General features: G+C 43.3%; 1 protein-coding gene across 1 annotated transcript in view; it reads left to right on the forward strand.

Moving 5' to 3' along the window:
* Positions 1–22142, forward strand: part of slc12a4 (solute carrier family 12 member 4) — a 31638-nt gene that overhangs the window by 6176 nt on the left and 3320 nt on the right. Inside the window, exons 2-23 of the mRNA XM_061221520.1 lie at positions 7130–7224; positions 7329–7460; positions 7852–7998; positions 8837–8891; positions 9300–9430; positions 10558–10799; positions 11261–11475; positions 12894–13058; positions 13821–13919; positions 14091–14148; positions 14603–14777; positions 14970–15088; positions 16077–16175; positions 16727–16846; positions 17303–17407; positions 17772–17940; positions 18236–18431; positions 19024–19193; positions 19597–19728; positions 19906–20013; positions 20195–20382; positions 20857–20990. Of these exons, the coding sequence (XP_061077504.1) occupies positions 7130–7224; positions 7329–7460; positions 7852–7998; positions 8837–8891; positions 9300–9430; positions 10558–10799; positions 11261–11475; positions 12894–13058; positions 13821–13919; positions 14091–14148; positions 14603–14777; positions 14970–15088; positions 16077–16175; positions 16727–16846; positions 17303–17407; positions 17772–17940; positions 18236–18431; positions 19024–19193; positions 19597–19728; positions 19906–20013; positions 20195–20382; positions 20857–20990 (3054 nt within the window). The remainder of the gene's footprint in view (positions 1–7129; positions 7225–7328; positions 7461–7851; positions 7999–8836; positions 8892–9299; positions 9431–10557; positions 10800–11260; positions 11476–12893; positions 13059–13820; positions 13920–14090; positions 14149–14602; positions 14778–14969; positions 15089–16076; positions 16176–16726; positions 16847–17302; positions 17408–17771; positions 17941–18235; positions 18432–19023; positions 19194–19596; positions 19729–19905; positions 20014–20194; positions 20383–20856; positions 20991–22142) is intronic.

Here is a 22142-nt window from a genome sequence, read left to right on the forward strand (position 1 = left end):
TAATTATAAAAAACCTGATCACACAGTACTTGTTTGAATTATACATATAAGAGCATTGCAGTAAGATTTGATGTAAGCTGCCATGTTCTCTAGGAAATGTTGACGATAGGCCCTATTACACAGCATCTGCTCATGGTGAACAGTTGTCCTGAGCTCTTTCTCTGAAGTCACTTCAGACCACAGACTGAGGTCATATCCATATTTTACTCTGGGGTGGGTTTTTGTTTGTGGCATTTTGTATAAATAGAACCATACTGGAATAATATAAGCCTACCTAGCAATTAAGTGGGTGGATATGGTATCCAGCAATCCGAAGGACACATGGTTGGCCTTTATACAGTCGTGTTAAAAAAAATAGCAGTACAACATCAGTAACCTGATGACCCACTATTATTAGTAGTAGTGATAGGGGCGGCCTGTAGCGTAGTGGTTAAGGTAACATGACTGGGACCCACAAGGTTGGTGGTTCGATCTCCGGTGTAGCCACAATAAGATCCGCACAGCCGTTAGGCCCTTGAGCAAGGCCCTTGCATTGCTCCAGGGGAGGATTGTCTCCTGCTTAGTCTAATCAATTGTACGTCGCTCTGGATAAGAGCGTCTGCCAAATGCCAGTAATGTAATGTAGTGATATTTCTGCATGGCAAATCATTTACTTGTAGATGTAGTAGTGCAATAGAAAAACAACAGACCCAACTGTCATGACATGCACGCTGCTTGTTCTGAGTAATTCACTTATTCATTGAAAGGAACGTGTTCAAAAGAATAGCAGTGCGGAGTTTAATTAGAGAATTCATTCATTCTGTGAAAAAACCAGGGTCAGAAGGGAAGCAAATGTTTCACACATTGTTATAAAATATATTTCCTTCTGACTTGCTAAGTAAAATGGGCCGTTCCAAACATTGTTCGGAGGAACAACGTCATTTGATTAAAAACTTGATTGGAGAGAGGAAAAGTCATAAAGAAGTGCAAATTATAGGATGCTCAGCTAAAATGATCTCAAATGCTTTAAAATGGCAACAAAAACCCGAACCACGCAGAAGAAGACGAGTAACTACTGTTAAAACGGATCGAAGAAGAGTCAGAATGGCAAAGATTCAGCCATTGATCAGCTCCAGAAAGATCAAAGATGATCTACAATTACCTGTAAGTGTTGTTACAGTCAGAAGACGTTTGATCGAAGCTAAAATATCAGCAAGAAGCCCCCGTAAAGCACCATTGTTTAAAAAATGGCATGTGCAGAATTGGTTAAAATTTGCCAAGGAACACATCGTTTGGCCCAAAGAAAAATAGCGTAACATTCTGTGGACTGATGAGAGTAAAATTGTTATTTTTGGGTCTAGTGGTCGTCAACAGTATGTGAGACGATCCCCGGGTACCGAATTCAAGTCACAGTACACTGTGAAGACAGTTGGGTTCGTATACCAGGGATCATGGATCAGTTTGAATACATCAAAATACTTGAAGAGATTATGTTGCCGTATGCCGAAGAGGAAATGCCCCTGAAATTACCCGAACACACAAGTAAGCAAGCAACACCTTAGTTCCAGACAAAAAGGATTGAGGTAATGGAGTGGCCAGCTCAATTCCCCAACCTCAACCCCATTGAAAACTTGGGATGACATTAAAAATGCTGCTTCTGAAGCAATACCCAAAAATTCACAGGAACTGTGGAATGTGGTTTGTTCATCCTGGGCTGAAATACCTGTTTCTTGGTGCCAGAAGTTGGTTGACTCAATGCAGCGCAGATGCGTAGCAGTTATCAAAAACAATGGTTATGCTACTAAATATTAGTTCAGTAATTTAAAGTGAAGTTAAATCTAAAACATTATACAGTAATGTTTGAGTTTGAAGAGAAAAATGTTGACACTGCCATTTTTTGAACAGATTAATATTATTTTTCTTTGCTTCCTGTAAAAGAATAACGCAGACTTGATTAAATTTGTTAATGCTTTGATTTGGAATTGAATGTGTAATGTTTCCACTACATTTGAAATATGGAACTAAAAGCTATTCAAAAATAGTTGCACTTTATTCACTTTTTTGTATATATATGATTCACATCCCATTATGAAAGTGGGAGGCGGTGGTCTAATTTGCTCTTCATCAAGTTGAATGCCAGGAATATCAGGGCACACTAATCTATATAATCATTAGGAATTGGCCTAAAAAGTATTTTTTTTGCAGTCCAGGATTCAGAAAGTAGAAGTTCTGCCCTGCGTCTCTTCTGCACATGAACTCAGCCAGCTGAACTGACTAATTAGTTACACATCCTGGCTGAAAAATTAATTGGCAAATATGGGTGATTAGAACAAAACACTGGGGAAGACTTTCACTTTCTGAACCTGGATTTTTCCACCTCACCTTAAATGTGTAACAAGTCTGGCAGAAAATGTGATTAAATGCTGACCTGTACATTAGGCTTGCGCATTCCCATGAAAGAAAATATAAAGAGAGGGTGATAACACACTCCCTGCTCGACAGCAAACTACAGTACTTACCCTACTGTATACCTCACATCCACTTGCCTATTTTTATCTGTTGGGTAGCGTCTGATAAGTATCTGAAGATACAGTATTTAAGAAACTACATATTACATTGCTGGATTATGTTTGTTTAGATAAATATACTACTATGTTTCCTAAAATGGCCGCTTTGCCCTGTGGCTAGGCCTCAGTAGTTGGCGGCAGGGCTATTTGCCATGGCTTTGATCTCTCTGATCTCAGCTGACGTGTTCAGACTTGTCATGCCTGGGCCCGGCTTTTCTCTCAGGGCGATCGACCGCAGGGGTCTGGGGCCTTTTTTAATAGTGCTGTTAATCTTTCATCTCCTTCATTCAGTACTATGACAGGAGGTCACCTGTACGGGACTCTGCTCTGCTGGGTTTATTAAATGGATTTTCAGTGAACAGAAACGAGACTGTCAAGTTGCCAAGAACATTCAGAGCTACAAAATTAAAACATAATTGCATTAAAAAAAATTTTCTCAAACAATGATTTTATTTTAAAAGATAACTGAATGAAAAGCAATTCAGTCATCTAGGTATATAGTTCTGTATTTCTGTATAACTCGCTGACCGACAGACCGACAGAGAGAGAGAGAGAGAGAGAGAGAGAGAGAGAGAGAGAGAGAGAGAGAGAGAGAGAGAGAGAGAGAGAGAGAGAGAGAGAGAGAGAGAGAGAGAGAGAGAGAGAGAGAGAGAGAGAGAGAGAGAGACTGTACTGTACACACTCACACAAAATGAGAGGCAATGTTACTTACTGTAGTTTACCAGTAGGGGGAAGCATTTACAAGAGCAAGGCAAAGTGTGAAGACACTGAAATCGCATGCTGGACATTGTACATTGCAGCTGTCCACTTGTTCTCTACACAAGATACTTCATTCTGCTTGAATGTAGAATTATATAAACACTGTCCTCTATAATAAACAGGGAAATTCCTGGATAGGTACGTTTATATTACAACCATGTTGAAATAAATGAATTCAAATGGATTTTATGACATCTTTTTTTCAGTGCACATTGAAAACATAGCAGTTTGACTTGTCAAGAAGTAACATGTAACCATCATGTAAATCCATCAGTAAAATGTGTTATTTTGATTTTTATGATAAAATTAAGGAATACAAATATTAGTGTTTAACAGTGTTTTCTTTGCTAATCACAATTTTACAGGAGTGAGCTAGAGTAGCCTGCCCAGCTGTGTTTACTATATTTTCTATTGTAAACTCAAAATTGTACCAATCAGATTTGCTGGTCTCATGGGGCTTATGACATAAATATTTAGTAAATATTTACATCTAATAAGCATATGTGGGCTAATTTCTTCAATTCACGTGAGTGTGTGAGAGAGTCAGAGTGAGACTGTGAGTGTGTGTGAAAGTTAGAGTGAGTGTGTGAGTGTTTGAGAGTCAGAGTCAGAGTGTGAGTGTGTGAGAGAGTCTTGTGTGTGTGTGTGTGTGTGTATGTGTGTGCATGTGCACGTGTGTGTTAATGTGTGTGCTTGTGTATAAGTGTGTGTGTATGAGCGTGTGTGCTTGTGTATGTGTGTGTGCGTGCTTGTGTATGTATGTGTGTGTGTACGCACGTGTGTGTGTGTGCATACTTGTGTGTGTGCGTGCGTGCTTGTGCATGCATATGTGTATGTGTTTGTGTGTGTGTATGTGTGTGTGTGTGTGTGTGTGTATGTGTGTGCGTGCGTGAATTCGTGCGTGCGTGTGTGTGTATGTATGTATGTATGTGCGTCTGTGTGCACGGATGCGTGTGTGTGTGTGTGCCTGTGCGTGTAAAAATGCTAAGGCAGGCCACTCTCTGAGACCTCACACACAGTGTGAGTGAGGCCCGGTTCCAGCCCTGCTCTGAGAGCAGACCTGTCTGCAGTTGCTGAAGAATGGTCCGGGAGGACAGCAGTAATGGCAGTGTAGCACATCAGCCTGGTGAGTGGACAGCGCAACCTCTGCTTTATTCTCATTCCTTTATTTTAGTCCTTCACTTTTCCCCTTTAAGCCAAACATGCTAAACGGTAAAAGTGACAAGACTTATCTCGCTATTTTGTGGCTGAATTGGTGATGCAGGAATCCAGGTCTAGTGATTTTTGTTTACATCTATAAAATATGCATGGTATGATTAATCAATGTCCAGTATTTAGGCAGTCTATGAACTGGGACCTACAGAACTAACCAAGTATTAGCACTTTTAAATGAACAAGTGGTACAGTCTTGTCAAGCACTTTCTAACAAGGAACTGCTCTTCGGTTAATTAAATATATTTGAGATTAATACATCCTATATATTATATAATTTTAAATATATTTTTATATAATATATTATATATTTTGAGACCCCAGCATGTGGTGGTCTTTGTCATTATAAAACAAAATGTAAATAATTTCTTCATACATGTACAGTATATGCAGTATAGCAAGCTAAATTTTCATGTATGGATGTTTTTGCGGGTTGAGCAGCTATTGCCAGGGATTGAACAGATCAAAGTTTTAAACAGTTCCAGTTCTGGACTGAAGAGACAGGGAGACTATGTCCCTCAGGTCAGAAAGAACAGAACATCCTACCTCTGATGTCTATTCTAAGACCAGGAACTACACATGGACTTCCTGTGCACTTGCCAGCCTACACCACCTACATTGGTGATACTATTCAGAATAACCCTAATTTCCGTTCAGTTCAGTATAATGTGCTTGTGTATATTTGTTTAGCGATATTATGCTCGTTGAATTGCCAGTGACACTGAACCTTTCTGAAAATAACTGGTGTTTGCATGGAACTGCAGCCCTGTACTATAGTTTCAGGGGACTGCTATTTTGTGTCGTAATGAGGTTGTGTATACTTTGCGTTCAGCAGGACTCACATCGTGTTAAACTGCAGGTATACATTTTTGATTGACCATACATTATGGGTGGCAGGATGGTGCAGTGTATAGGACTGTCACCTCACAGCAAGGACGTCCCAGGTTCAAATTCCGGCCAAGGCTTTTCACTGTGTTCTCTGTGTCCGCATGGATTTCCTCCAGGTGCTCCGGTTTCCTCTCACCATCCAAAGACAAGCAGGTCCTGTGGGCATTAACGGGACAATTCTGTAAAAGAGCATGTGTGCTTTGTCAATCTACCACATATAAATACATATTCATTAAATAAAGTAAGTATTAAGAAGAAATAACAGCAACCACTGTCAAGTAAGGTTCATTTTGAACAATACACCCATTTATACGTTAACTCTTTACCACCAAACATACTTCCTCAATATCAAACTGAACTTAACCAGAGCTGATCCAACTGCATCTGATATTCGTATGGTATTGGTGCCAACTGCTGACATTTAATCATTATTTCCTGGACTACAACTTTGTGCGTAATATCGTTGGCAAGCATTCCCTAGAATGTGACTGTTTGTTTGCTCCTAGTCTGAGTGATGTCTGCACTTGTTAGATAAGGACACTTCTCTGGTTGTGTGCCAGTGAGAAAGGAAGCAGCTGAATGCAATCCTGGCTCCATCCGGATTAAAACTAAATCAAATTTCTGATGGTGTGGAAACTTGTGCAGATATTATGCAATACAAAACTAGAACACAGAAACGCATGTTGAAAGTCATACATGTTTCAAATATGCATTTTAAAATGATTAAAATGATTAAAGTTACATAGATAAATTAAAAAATGCATTATCTATGAATTCACTTAAATTATTCAGTTTGTCAAGTGAATAGTAAATTATATTCATCTATTTCAAATTGCACATAGGGAAGCAATAAAGCAGGCAGGAAACAATTGATTGCATAACAATCAAACCCATAATTCAAGTAGACATTCTGTCCAGAGGGCATTGGCCTCTGTTTATTATCAAGTCTGATAATAAACATCTGTCTGTCCAACATCCAACACACGGGATAATATATCACATTTTAAAAGTTTTGACTTGTTTCATGGCGGCACGGATGGTGCAGTGGGTAGCACTGCCGCCTCACAGCAAGGAGGTCCTGGGTTCGAATCCCCGTCGGCCGGGGCCTCTCTGTGCGGAGTTTGCATGTTCTCCCCGTGTCTGCGTGGGTTTCCTCTGGGTACTCCGGTTTCCTCCCACAGTCCAAAGACATGCACGTTAGGCTGATTGGAGAGTCTAAATTGCCCAAAGGTATGAGTGTATGAGTGTGTGAGTGAACGGTGTGTGTGCCCTGCGATGGACTAGCGACCCGTCCAGGGTGTATTCCTGCCTTTCGCCCAATGTATGCTGGGATAGGCTCCAGCCCCCCTGTGACCCTGTTCAGGATAAGTGGGTTCAGATAATGGATGGATGGATGGACTTGTTTCATGAGTGGGACTACAGCAGTATGTACTCATCAATAAACACTGGCATATACACTCTATGCAGTTGTTAAGGACAAAAACCATCCCTGGGCCACAAGAATCATTTTAATTGTACTGTATTGTTATTTATGTGTCTGTGACGACGGGTTATCTTCTCCGTGATCACTTCCACCAGCCCCCCACACCCTCTGCGCCGGTCCACAGATGGCTCAATCCCAAATATTCTTGCTGAGGGCCACCAAAATCGTCATTGTGCAATCTGCAGTATTTCTCAAAGATTTAAGATTTTGACATTATTACTGTTATCTATATCTTTCTCAGGTCAGGGAAGTCATAAAGAAGACAGCCCCTTTCTTAACAGCACAGACGCATCTAAGAAAAATGACTTCTATGACAGAAACTTGGCTTTATTTGAGGTTAGTGTGCGCTTTAAAACCTTGTTTTTAAATACTGAGCTTCTACAGTTTAAGTCTGTTCTTTCCTTACCCAATATATTGATGGTTTTCTTCTTGTTGTCTAGGAAGAGCTGGACATTCGACCCAAGGTGTCCTCTCTTCTCAGCCGGCTGGTCAACTACACCAACGTCACACAGGGGGCCAAAGAGCACGAGGAGGCGGAGAGTGCATTGGCCTCCAGAAAGAAGCTACCAAAGGTCTGAGTCACAGTAACAGCAAACTCACATTACCAGAAATGGCTCCAGTCAGACTGTGCATAGGAGTACTGTACTAAGTGGCCATTGTTAGCGAGAGAAGTGCCACAGACCTTTGTGCCATCATGCCCACCATTTTGTGTGTGTCTTCTTTACAAATTTCTGATGGTGTGGAATCTTGTAGTCCGGATATTGTGCAATACAAAACTAGAACACAAATACGCATCATCAAAACTACCCTTTTATAATAACAGCAGCATCAGACTCACATTAGCAGAAATAGCTCCAGCCAGACTGTGCATAGGAGTACTGTACTATGTGGCCTTTGTAAGAGGGAGAAGTGCAACAGACTTTTGTGCCATCATGTCCGCCATTTTGTCCTGTGTGTCTGCAGTCTCCCAGTATGGGCACCCTGATGGGTGTCTACCTGCCCTGTCTGCAGAACATCTTTGGCGTCATCCTGTTCCTACGTCTCACCTGGATTGTGGGCATGGCTGGCATCGTTCAGTCCCTCCTGATTGTCCTGATGTGCTGCTCGTGTGTAAGCTCAGCTGAAAGAAAAAGCTCACGCTAGGTTCTAAAACAGCAGGTAGCTGTTTGACCAGTTCAGACCTGCTCCCAGCTTGACATGGTTTAGCTGGTTGACCAGTTCAGACCAGCTCCCAGCTCGACATGGTTTAGCTGATTGACCAGTTCAGACCTGCTCCCAGCTTGACATGGTTTAGCTGATTGACCAGTTCAGACCTGCTCCCAGCTCGACATGGTTTAGCTGATTGACCAGTTCAGACCAGCTCCCAGCTCGACATGGTTTAGCTGGTTGACCAGTTCAGACCAGCTCCCAGCTCGACATGGTTTAGCTGATTGACCAGTTCAGACCAGCTCCCAGCTCGACATGGTTTAGCTGGTTGACCAGTTCAGACCAGCTCCCGGCTTGACATCAGCTCAGACAAGCTACGAGCACGAGCTGGTTGACCAGCTCATAGCTTTCTGCTGTAGTCCAAACTGCATGTGGGACCAGGCTCTGCATCATTAGTTTCAGGGATATACTGTACTATTAAACAGAAGCAGGTTTTCTAGACACATTTTATAACTAAAAGGGTACCTGCAGATGGCTATTATAGACAAAAATGAAGATGTGCTTCTACTGTAGCTTCAACCTACAGTATTGAATAAATGTTTGAGATAAAAGGCAATTGTGCCTACAGTTGTATTTTCATTTGCATACTTTATGTAAGAAGGTCATAATGTTGATGAGGAAAACAACTGAATTTTGACCATAAACATTATGACCATATTTTGAAAACAGTTTTTGATAGCAAACTATATGGTGAGATTTTATTGGAGTGTTTATATTATTTTTTTCTGCCTTGATTTTGCAGACGATGCTCACAGCCATATCCATGAGTGCCATTGCAACGAATGGTGTTGTCCCTGGTAACTGCACTTCTGAGATTCTAATAGAAATGTAAAAAGGAATATTTTAATTTGTGAAACATTAATGATATAGGGAGCATTAAGCCTATTAAACTCTGTTTAAAGAATGTTTTATAGCAAAGAAATTCCATTTTGGGACAGCTTGTTGATGATGATGAATGTTATCTCAATATTTGGGAATTAACTTACCAAATACAAAAGCACTTAAAAGGCTTTGAGGCAGCGTGAAGTAAAACAAACAATGGAAAAATAAAACATTCGTTTTCTTGGGAAGAAAAAGTTTATGACACGTTGACTAAATGCAGATCAAGGCTTGTGCAACTCAGTTGTGCAGTTGATGACTCTGTAGAATCCACTCGAGCGCATGTGGGAGACTCATTGCAGACTTTGATGTGGCTGTTTTCCCAGCTGGTGGAGCATATTTCATGATCTCGCGTTCCCTGGGCCCAGAGTTTGGGGGAGCGGTGGGGCTCTGCTTTTACCTGGGTACGACCTTTGCTGGAGCCATGTACATTCTTGGTGCCATTGAAATATTACTGGTAAGGTCTGCTTGAGAAGTGGAAAAGTGTGTGCTTTTTGGGGAATTTTTTTTGTTTTGTTTAATGTCTGTATGTTGTCTGTATAATATACACTCAGTGAGCACTTTATTAGGTAGACCTGTACACCAGCTTGCTAATGCAAATATTTAATCAGCCATTCATGTGGCAGCAACTACATGCATAAAAGCATGCAGACATGGTCAAGAGGTTTTAGTTGTTTTTCATACCAAATTTCAGAATTGGGAAGAAATGTGATTGAAGTTACTTTGACCATGGAATGATTGTTGGCGCTAGACAGAGTGATTTGACAGACAGATCACATAAATTGCTGATCTCCTGGGATTTTAACGCGCAACAGTCTCTAGAGAATGGCAGAGAATGATGAGAAAAACAAAAAACATCCAGTGAGCAGCAGTTCTGTGGTCAAAAATGCCTTGTTAATGAGAGAGATCAGTGGAGAAGGGCCAGACTGGTCAAAGCTGAGAGGAAGGTGACAGTAACGCAAATAACCACACATTACAGAGAAGAGCATCCCTGAACACACAACGTGTGTATATATATATATATATATATGTATATATATATATATAAGTCCATCCATCCATCCATCATCTGAACCCGCTTATCCTGATCAGGGTCACAGGGGGGCTGGAGCCTATCCCAGCATACATTGGGCGAAAGGCAGGAATACACCCTGGACAGGTCGCCAGTCCATCACAGGGCACACACACCATTCACTCACACACTCATACCTACGGGCAATTTAGACTCTCCAATCAGCCTAACGTGCATGTCTTTGGACTGTGGGAGGAAACCGGAGTACCCAGAGGAAACCCACGCAGACACGGGGAGAACATGCAAACTCCGCACAGAGAGGCCCCGGCCGACGGGGATTCGAACCCAGGACCTCCTTGCTGTGAGGCGGCAGTGCTACCCACTGCACCATCCGTGCCGCTATATATAAGTCTTAAATATTAAATATTAAATTAAATATAAAAATAAATACCTAATAAGGTGCTCATTGAGTGTATGTAGGTTGGGAATGAGAATTAGATTCATCTGAGAAAATGTGCATCAGTAAATAGAACTATCGACTAACGACCCTGTGATGTGTTTGTCGTTACCAGAAATATATCGTACCACAGGCGGCCATATTCCACTCCACAGATCCCAATGGGAGTGACGGAGCCATGCTGAATAACATGAGGGTCTACGGGACCATCTTCCTCAGTCTGATGGCATTGGTGGTCTTCGTTGGGGTCAAATATGTCAACAAGTTTGCCTCCCTCTTCCTGGCCTGTGTCATTATATCCATTGTGTCCATATATGCGGGAGCTGTGAAGTCCATCTTCCATCCCCCTGAATTCCCGTAAGTTTCTGATGCTTGGGGAACGTACAGTAGAGCTGAATTAACTGAAAACATTTTTCATGTGAAAGTTGAGGAAGGAGAAGGCAAAAGCCTTCACAATTTCAACAAGGATGCCTAGATTTGATTTCTTTGCTTTGTGTATGATGTGAATGTTAACTCAAGACACTAATGGAATCTTTATTTTACTATTTACTTTGCTGTGTAGTGATAACTCTTTCGATCATCCAAAATAGTACTACAAATTTGCTGAATTTGCTGCAAAACTACCTCGTATTTGTTGTTTTATTTCAAATTGATTGCGTTGGAGTACAGAGCTAAAAACAAAAGCTGACACTGTGTCAACACTATTGCATTTGCCTGTATACAGTCACTATCCCTGGCTGCCGGCTATGGCAATATAAAAGTACAAAGGTCACAGTACAAAGCACGCCCACATCAATCCTCACTGTGTTCTTTTTAAGGATTTGCATGTTGGGAAACAGGACCTTAGTCAGAGACCGGTTTGACGTCTGTGAAAAAACAGTGGTGGAAGGAAACACAACCGTCCCTAGCAAGTTGTGGGAGAACTTCTGCAATGCCAGAAACATGAGCGGCCAGGAGTGTGACAAGTTCTTCATGCAGAACAATGTCACAGAGATCCAGGGCATACCTGGGCTGGCCAGCGGAATAATCAGAGGTAGGACTGTAGGCCCATGTCTCTTCCTGGAATTCTTCGAAAAGTTCCCATAAGATATCTAGGAAAGGGTCTGGTGTCAAATTAAGCGTTATAGAACTAGAAGCTGTGGTATATAGTGGATATTGGCACAGCTAGCAGGGTAGTTAGACACGAGTGAAGCGGAGTGCCATTACACCCCCTAGCTGTGAAAAATATCCACGATATACCACAGCTACTAGTTCCATAACGCTTTTATACAACGGTTACTACTTTCGAAATTTCACTAAAGAAAGACAAGACAAACTTTAAATGAATGTATTTTTAAAGGAATTATGTTTTATGGTGAATGTATTCTTCCACTGAACAGTAGTTTATTGGTTGCTAAGCAACGGTATTGTGAAGGTTAGCTAGCAATAATGTATCCCCCACTCCACTATCGAAGCAACGGTACTAACGTTAGCTAACGTTAGTAGGAATAATGTATCCCCGCTGCACATTCCATTATATCGTGGATTTTCGTGGAACGCAAACTGACCAATAGAGACAATGGACCGGACCTATCCGCTGTATAATTTATAGGTGGGAAGCTGCCTGATAATCTTGGTCTTGAAACGTGTTGCCAGCACAGCAGTAGACAGCAGTGTGGTCAGCCTTCTTTGCTTAGTTATTTGGCTGTTATGTAAATGCTTTCCCAACCTTTATGTTGTTAGATTTTCATTTTGGGGGCTCTTTGCTTTATTCCACATCCTTCCACATCTTTAAATATTAAATAAACAAAATAACTGACAGACTGACAATATTTATAGCAAACTAAATCTGAATATTGCTGAAATTTACGATAACAACAGTCAACCCTGTGAACATTTCCAGCACAAACTGAAAACATTTCATGAAGACTCGTTTACAAGCTGTAAGAACATAAACAGTTCTATCATATTGTTTGTTCGAAACCATTTATAATGCGTCATTGAGTAATTTCCTCATGGTGCAATAAACAGCTGACTTTGATGACCTTCTGAGATCCTGTTTTTGTATCAAAAAGCACAATCTTTAAAATGTGCTGTAATTTGTTGAAGACACTTTAACTCTGTAACTTGGAGCATTTTGCTGTATTTCACTGACTTTGTTGAAGACACTTTAACTCTGTAACATGGAGCATTTTGCTGTATTTCACTGACTTTGTTGAAGACACTTTAACTCTGTAACATGGAGCATTTTGCTGTATTTCACTGACTTTGTTGAAGACACTTTAACTCTGTAACATGGAGCATTTGGCTGTATTTCACTGACTTTGTTGAAGACACTTTAACTCTGTAACATGGAGCATTTGGCTGTATGTCACTGACTTTGCTGAAATTCACGAAAACAACAGTCAACCCCGTGTTTGTGTCTGCAGGTACTGCATGTGGAACAACTAAGTTTTTATTCATGCTTTGCAGAGAACATGTGGAGTGCCTATCTGGAGAAAGGCCAGATCTTGGAGAAGGAGACCTTGCCATCTGCAGATGTTCATGGTGCCCAGGAGAATTTGTACCTTTATGTGTCCGCTGATATCGCCACCTCTTTCATGGTTCTCGTCGGGATCTTTTTCCCCTCTGCCTCAGGTGCGAATGGCAACTTTTGAGGTTCCTTTGTATTGGGATGAATATGCAAAGCGTGATTTAGTAGTATAATTACATACTTCCTCGTACAAATCCCGCAATGCTTAGCTTCTTTTCTTCCCGTTCTGCTCCCAAATTATATCCAATCAAATTCTTATTACACATTGTTAAAAAAACTGTTCATCACTTATGCACCAAAATAACCAAATTCACAATTAATCAAACATACTTATGCTTCTCTAGTGACACAAATAACGTGACACAAATAACAAACAGATAACAGCCCACCAGGGGGGTTTCGGCTGAAACACCACATGCAAGTTTTCAAATGGCAAATGACCACAGGACTGCAACAATATTGAAGCCATACTGCATGGTGCGGTAAATTATAAACAGACATAACTCCTGTCAATATATAAAAGGGCAGATACAGATGCGTGTTTTCAAAAAAAATTCAAAGCAACATAACTCAAAGCTGATTTCCTGTCCGGACTGAAAATCACTAACAAAATTCTACTTTTAGTATAGACACATTTTCATTGTGACTGCCATTTTTAATGAGCCTCCTGGTGTCTTTACAACAACTGAGTAAATCATAGCTTTCATACCAGAGTACGTGTAATGGCAAATAGAAGCCATATCCCCATTTTTTCTGTACACATGCCTAACTTATTGGAACAATATAATTCAATTTGAGATGTTATGAGTCCTTATGTACTGTGACCATTTTTCAAAATGTATGCACCCCCCCCCCCCTCCCCTCAGGTATCATGGCTGGCTCTAACAGATCAGGAGACCTCAAAGATGCACAGAAGTCCATCCCCGTGGGAACCATTTTGGCTATAACCACCACATCCTTAGTCTGTATCCTTTTTTGGTGTCCAAGAGACCAATATGATGTGATATGATCCTACTGCAGCAATACAATACTATAGGACAATGGTGATGCAATGGCGATTTCATTTATTCTGAAATTCAATGGCATTTAATGGGTCTACTGTGTAAAACGCAGCTTTCCATGACAGCGTGCTGCAGATTTCAGCTCAGTGGTGCTGTTTGGGGCATGCATTGAAGGGGTGGTGCTGAGAGACAAGTAAGTGATCTGGCATTACTGTAGTTTCACATATATAGTTGTTTATCTGGTGGATCAGAAGTTCAACATCATTTCAATTAATCTGATTTTCTGGTATCCTGTTTTATGTGTCAAAAAGACATTTTTAAACTCTGATGAGTAATTTCCTCATGGTGCAATAAACAGCTGACTTTGATGCCCTACTGAGATCCTGTTTTTGTATCAAAAAGCACAATCTTTAAAATGTGTTGTAATTTGCAGAAGACACTGTAACATGGAGCATTTTGCTCTATTTCACTGACTTTGTTGAAGACACTTTAACTCTGTAACATGGAGCATTTTGCTCTATTTCACTGACTTTGTTGAAGATACTTTAGCTCTGTAACATGGAGCATTTGGCTGTATTGCATGTACCTAGATGCCATTGGCAGCAGCATTGTGATTTGTGATTGGCTGGCTCCGCTGTGCCCTGCAGGTTTGGTGATGCCGTGAGTAAGAACCTGGTGGTGGGCACGCTGTCCTGGCCCTCCCCCTGGGTCATTGTGATTGGTTCTTTCTTCTCCACCGTGGGGGCGGGGCTTCAGTCCCTGACGGGGGCACCGCGCCTCCTGCAGGCTATCGCCAAGGACAACATCATTCCTTTCCTCAGGGTGTGTTCCCAAGCTGACATGGGACCTCCGTTTCTCCTGCCATGATTCAGCTATCCTCTGTTTCTGCTCAGTGCGTCATTAAATGGCAAAGGCAGTTTAAAATCTGAAAATAATACAATCGATATCAGTGAAATCCTACTTGCAGCCTGTATATGTGCTCCAGGCTTAACGGGTGTGCTGCTCATGCTCTAGGTGTTTGGGCATGGCAAGGCCAACGGAGAGCCGACCTGGGCCCTGCTGCTGACGGCCCTGATCGCAGAGCTGGGCATCCTGATCGCATCTCTGGACATGGTGGCCCCCATCCTCTCCATGTGAGTACACCCCCCCCATCCCACCCTCTTCATGCGAGTACTGCCATCCCCCCACCCCACCCTCTTCATGTGAGTACTGCCATCCCCCCACCCCACCCTCTCCATGTGAGTAATGCCATCCCCCCATCCCACCCTCTCCATGTGAGTAATGCCATCCCCCCACCCCACCCTCTTCATGTGAGTAATGCCATCCCCCCACCCCACCCTCTCCATGTGAGTAATGCCATCCCCCCATCCCACCCTCTCCATGTGAGTAATGCCATCCCCCCATCCCACCCTCTCCATGTGAGTAATGCCATCCCCCCATCCCATCCTCTCCATGTGAGTCCACCCCCCCATCCCACCCTCTTCATGTGAGTACTGCCATCCCCCCACCCCACCCTCTCCATGTGAGTAATGCCATCCCCCCACCCCACCCTCTCCATGTGAGTAATGCCATCCCCCCATCCCACCCTCTTCATGTGAGTAATGCCATCCCCCCACCCCACCCTCTCCATGTGAGTAATGCCATCCCCCCATCCCACCCTCTCCATGTGAGTAATGCCATCCCCCCACCCCACCCTCTCCATGTGAGTACACCCCCCCACCCCACCCTCTCCATGTGAGTAATGCCATCCCCCCACCCCACCCTCTTCATGTGAGTAATGCCATCCCCCCACCCCACCCTCTCCATGTGAGTAATGCCATCCCCCCATCCCACCCTCTCCATGTGAGTAATGCCATCCCCCCACCCCACCCTCTCCATGTGAGTAATGCCATCCCCCCACCCCACCCTCTCCATGTGAGTAATGCCATCCCCCCACCCCACCCTCTCCATGTGAGTAATGCCATCCCCCCACCCCACCCTCTTCATGTGAGTAATGCCATCCCCCCATCCCACCCTCTTCATGTGAGTACATTACAATCTCAGTGTCTGTAACTTGGTATCCCATGAAAGCAATGTCCAGAGTGTCTTCTGTCATTGTTGTTTTGTGTGTTTCCTCTCCAGGTTTTTTCTGATGTGCTATCTGTTTGTAAACCTGGCATGTGCAGTGCAGACTCTTCTCCGCACCCCCAACTGGAGGCCACGGTTTAAATACTATCACTGGTGAGAACAGGATGCCATTTTAATCAGCAACATATGGTTTCCAGGAACTTCATCTTTTTAACTTCACTGTAACTATCTTCAGTGATGTAATCATGGCGTTTCTGGTAATTAATGACTCTGACAATATTGGCTTCTTTTCAGCCTTTATCCACGCAAATGTTTATGTTTTTTGTTCTATGGAGCTGAACATAAGCACATATCTTTGGACAAGCATTTTAATTGTATTTGTAACACATTTCACAGTAATCATAGTCCATGTGCCGTGGTACTGTAATATGTGTATGATAGCTCTCAGCTCTCCCTCTCTCTCTCAGCTCTCCCTCTATCTCTCTCTCTCTCTCTCTCTCTCTCTCTCTCTCTCTCTCTCTCTCTCTCTCTCTCTCTCTCTCTCTCTCTCATAGCTTGCTTGCTGACTCACTCATAGCTTGCTCTCTCTCTCTCTCTCTCTCTCTCTCTCTCTCATAGCTTGCCCTCTCAGCCCTATCACAACAGTAATAACCCGTGTACTATGGCGTGTTTCCAATAATTCCTTTGCTCTGTCTCTCCACCAGGGCCCTATCCTTCCTGGGTATGAGTATGTGCCTGGCGTTGATGTTCATCTCCTCCTGGTACTATGCTATTGTGGCCATGGGCATTGCAGGCATGATCTACAAGTACATCGAGTACCAGGGGTATGCCTTGTCTATGACCCTTGTTAGTGACAGAAATGGCAGCTTTTTAAAATATAAATTGTGAACCTATTATAGCTGCTGAAGTATGAGTGTGTAAAACATTTGAAAGCAGATGGGACAAGTTAAGGTAAATGACTGGGACATGCAAAGTCGATGGTTCTAATCCTGGTGTAGCGACAATAAGATCCGCACAGCCGTTGGGTCCTTGAGCAACCCTGCATTGCTCCAGGGGCGGATTGTCCCCTGCTTAGTCTAATCAACTGTATGTCATTCTGGATAAGAGAGTCTGCCAAATGCCAATAATGTAATGTAATGTAATTACCCGGGAGAAAATAAAAACATGGCCGAATTTGGATTCAAAGGCCTGATCAATAGAGTGAAAAGAAGGCTTTGGTTTGGAACACGATGGGTTGAAGGGAAGCGAATGTGAGCTACCATTGGCTGTTTCTTTGGCAGAGCGGAGAAGGAGTGGGGAGACGGGATCCGAGGTCTGTCTCTGAGTGCGGCCCGCTATGCGCTCCTTCGGCTGGAGGCCGGACCACCCCACACCAAAAACTGGAGGTAAGGTCTGCTGGGACATCACCCACAACATAAACTCCAGACAAGATTTATAAGGTTCTTACTGACATTTCTGACAAAAATGTGGTTGGTGGCATAAACATGTCATTTATAGGGTAATTTGATGGGACATTGATGTACATTGATTGTCCATTCAGAGAACGCTTAGGGCGTCTCATTTTGATCTGCCCAGCATTTCAGTTTCGCTGTGTTAGTATGTGAAAGCTTTGAAGCCAAAACCACCCAGAACACAGATACAGCAGGACAATATAATTCCAAGGTCACAAACTGCAACATTAGCCAGGGTTGAAGCCACCCGCTTTCAGATAAGTGCTGTTAGCATGCGCCCCTACCCCGTCCTCCTCAGACCACAACTGCTGGTGCTGCTGAAGCTGGATGAGGACCTCCACGTGAAATACCCCCGGCTGCTCACCTTTGCCTCCCAGCTGAAAGCCGGCAAGGGTTTGACCATCGTGGGCTCCGTCATCCAGGGCAACTACCTGGAAAGCTTCGGAGAGACCCAGGCATCAGAGCAGGTAGATCTGCTACTGCCCAGACTGTCCAGCTGATATTTGGGACTTCTCTAACCAGGCTAAAACTAAGCTATTATTGTGATTATTTGTTAAGATATACTATACTAGTTTATCATTATCATTTTCCATAGCAAGTATAGATGGCACCAGAAAAACAACTTAATTTAAACTAACTTAACTTTTTAAGTTTAGTTTGCACTTTCAAGATAGCATTCAACAGTATGATTACATCAGTTAAGGATGTATTTGTCTGTATCTATACAGTCTTTATGCCTGATAGTATGTTTGTCTTCACCAGACCATAAAGAACATGATGGAAATAGAAAAGGTGAAAGGCTTCTGCCAGGTGGTGGTCGCCACCAAGCTGCGGGAGGGAATTGCCCACCTCATCCAGTCCTGTGGCCTAGGAGGCATGAAGCACAACACAGTGGTGATGGGCTGGCCGTACGGCTGGAGACAGAGTGAGGATCCCCGGGCCTGGAAGACCTTCATCAGTAAGTCCACCCCGAGGCTGCACTCCCTGCTTGTCTGATTGAAGGTTAATTCAGCTGAGACCGGTTACGGGAACAGAAAACATGCAGTTTGGTGGAAAACTGCAATGAAAAAAAGCCTCATTGGGGACTGAAGTTGGAAATGAGCCTCGCCTATAAACCTTACAGGCAGAACATCTGTTTTTCACTCGCAATGTTAAATTGAATTGTCCACAAGAATTTTTAAAACACACAAACACAGTCAGTTATGTGTGAGACATTTTAAAATAGATTATAAATATTTTACATGTGTAAATAACAATGGAAAAGGTAACATCAGGGATATTTTGTTTATCTTGTTAAATATAAAATGTGTTCAGATTATGATATAGATAATTGTCCACGCACAGGGAACTTAAGTGTTATCTAAAGGTAATCAGTTAAAAAATTCAGCATTCACAAGACTAGCTGCTGACCTGGAGGAATATTGGAATGTACTGTACCTACATATGTCAAGTATCCGAGAATGAGGACACGAAGAAGTACAGTAAATGTGTCTCTTAGATATGTCCTCCAGCTGATTTTACCACCCACCTTTTCACCCGTTGCTCCATAGACACGGTCCGCTGCACCACCGCCGCCCATCTCGCCCTGATGGTGCCCAAGAACGTGTCCTTCTACCCCAGCAACCATGAGCGCTTCACCGACGGAAACATCGACGTGTGGTGGATCGTCCACGATGGCGGGATGCTCATGCTGCTACCCTTCCTCCTCAAACAACACAAGGTGAGGAGCAATGCTGAAGGCCGCACCTTCCCCTCCCTACTTCACTGCCATGATTCGCCTTGTGTATGCCATAGATTATAAGAGCACTTATGTATAGTTATTGTAGTACTCTAGCTGCAATATGCTAGTTGGTAAGTTGATTGTGATTATGCTAGGACTCGGAACTGCACTTTCCTCTAGGGTCCTCATGGCACTTGTCCCTGAGTTTGAGTTGCACTTCATTGTACGTCGCTCTGGATAAGAGCGTCTGCTAAATGCCTTTAATTTAATGTAATGTAATGAAGCACCACAGTCACAGTAGCCAATCTGGTCGTGCCACACAGTGCAGAAACAGTGTTTTAGCAAGCCTCTGTTCCAGGAGCTGCTCAGCTGAAAAACGTGTGCTTCATTTTCCATGGTTAAGGTCTGGAGGAAGTGCAAGATGCGCATCTTCACCGTGGCCCAAATGGACGACAACAGCATTCAGATGAAGAAGGACTTGGCCACGTTTCTGTATCAGCTTCGAATAGAGGCTGAGGTAGAGGTGGTGGAGATGGTAGGTGGAGGAATGGAGCCGTTCCTTGAACATTTCTGCTTGTCTAATTGCTGCATGTTTTCGGACATTCACAACCTCCTTAGCTCAAGCTGTTCTCTTGGAGCACTTGGGAATATTACGGCAATTAGCTTCAAACGGAAACATACTGCATCTTGTTGTTTCTCCTATTCCTTCCAGCATGACAGCGACATCTCGGCGTACACGTACGAGCGCACCCTGATGATGGAGCAGAGATCCCAGATGCTGCGCCAGATGAGACTGTCGAGTGCTGAGAGAGACAGGGAGGTGTGTTTGCTCACATGGCCATATCACCTGCATCAACATTCTGCATGAAAAAGAAACCAGTCATACGTGTCCCACAAACACTATAGTGCCTGTTGAATAGGATATTTGACAAATGGGCTAACTTGCATTTGCATGGTTGGCAGCAAATAAAAAAAAAAGTTCACTCATTTCCTGTCTACAGGCCCAGCTGGTGAAGGACAGGCACTCTCTCATCCGAATGGGAAGCTTGTATTCTGACGAAGAGGAGGAAGTGACAGAGTCAGTGCCCGAAAACAACCAAATGACCTGGACCAAGGACAAGTACGACGCAGAGAAGAGGAACAGAGCCAACGCCCCAGAAAACTTCAGAGAACTCATCAGCATCAAGCCGTAAGTTAGCCCCACATCAAACAGGGGCATGGTAAGCTGTTCTTCATAGAGCCCCGACACGGAATCATCTGCCCTTTCCTGCAGTGCTGTGATACATACATGGTATCATCTCCCCTGGATACTTTCCATTTCAATTTTGTTTGTATCGCCTTAAGCAATTGTGCATCAGTTTAGGATCTACGGTACAGCACTTAATGCCATGTTCTGTTTAAGCTCCTTACCTTAGATTGTCAGGAAATTACAGCAAAAAAAAATTCCTTAATGGAGTGAATCTCATGTCCCAGCCTTTCAATATCAAAGGTTGAGCGCACCATTGACAGCATCTTCCTAAATTCCAATCACTATGTGTTTCTTGATTTCCTTGGCCTTATCGCTACATGCTGACTTCAGCTTTGCCTTACCGCTGCATGACTGTGCATTGGGTTGAGATGTCGTCCAGCTTGTTGACCGTCGGCGTGCTTGTGTGCATCACAGAGACCAGTCCAACGTACGGCGGATGCACACAGCGGTCAAGCTGAACGAGGTGATCGTCAACAGGTCCCACGATGCTCGGCTCGTGCTGCTCAACATGCCCGGACCCCCCAGGAACTCAGAGGGAGACGAGAACTGTATCCTTCAGACATGAGCACAGCAGAGTTGCTTGCTATTTTATTACCCATATTCAATCATTCGTTCATTATCCTAACCCGCTTATCCTGAACAGGGTCGGAGGGGGGCTGCAGCCTATCCCAGCATACATTGGGCGAAAGGCAGGAATACACCCTGGACAGGTCGCCAGTCCATTGCAGGGCACACACACCATTCACTCACACACTCATACCTATGGGCAATTTAGACTCTCCAATCAGCCTAACCTGCATGTCTTTGGACTGTGGGAGGAAACCCACGCAGACACGGGGAGAACATGCAAACTCCGCACAGAGAGGCCCCAGCCAACGGGGATTCGAACCCTGGACCTCCTTGCTGTGAGGCGGCAGTGCTACCCACTGCACCATCCATGCCGCCTTATTACCCATATTCTATACTAAAAAAAAGTATTACTTAATAGAATTATCGACAGTGTTTCACACAGTGTTATTATGTACAGTGCATCCGGAAAGTATTCACAGCGCTTCACTTTTTCCACATTTTGTTATCTTACAGCCTTATTCCAAAATTGATTAAATTCATTTTTTTCCTCCAAATTCTACACACAATACCCCATAATGACAATGTGAAAAAAAAAGTTTTTTTTTAGATTTTTGCAAACTTATTAAAAAACTAAGAAATCACATGTACATAAGTATTCACAGCCTTTGCCATGAAGCTCAAAATTGAGCTCAGGTGCATCCTGTTTCCACTGATCAACCTTGAGATGTTTCTACAGCTTAATTGGAGTCGACCTGTGGTAAATTCAGTTGATTGGACATGATTTGGAAAGGCACACACCTGTCTATATAAGGTCCCACAGTTGACCGTGCATGTCGGAGCACAAACCAAGCATGAAGTCAAAGGAATTATCTGTAGACCTCCGAGACAGGATTGTCTCAAGGCACAAATCTGGGGAAGGCAACAGAAACATTTCTGCTGCTTTGAAGGTCCCAATGAGCCACAGTGGCCTCCATCATCCGTAAATGGAAGAAGTTCGGAAACCACCAGGACTCTTCCCAGAGCTGGCCGCCTGTCTAAACTGAGCAATCGAGGGAGAAGGGCCTTAGTCAGGGAGGTGACCAAGAACCTGATGGTCACTCTGTCAGAGCTCCAGCGTTCCTCTGTGGAGA

The sequence above is a fragment of the Conger conger genome, chromosome 15, assembly GCF_963514075.1.
Source record: "Conger conger chromosome 15, fConCon1.1, whole genome shotgun sequence".
NCBI lineage: Eukaryota > Metazoa > Chordata > Actinopteri > Anguilliformes > Congridae > Conger > Conger conger.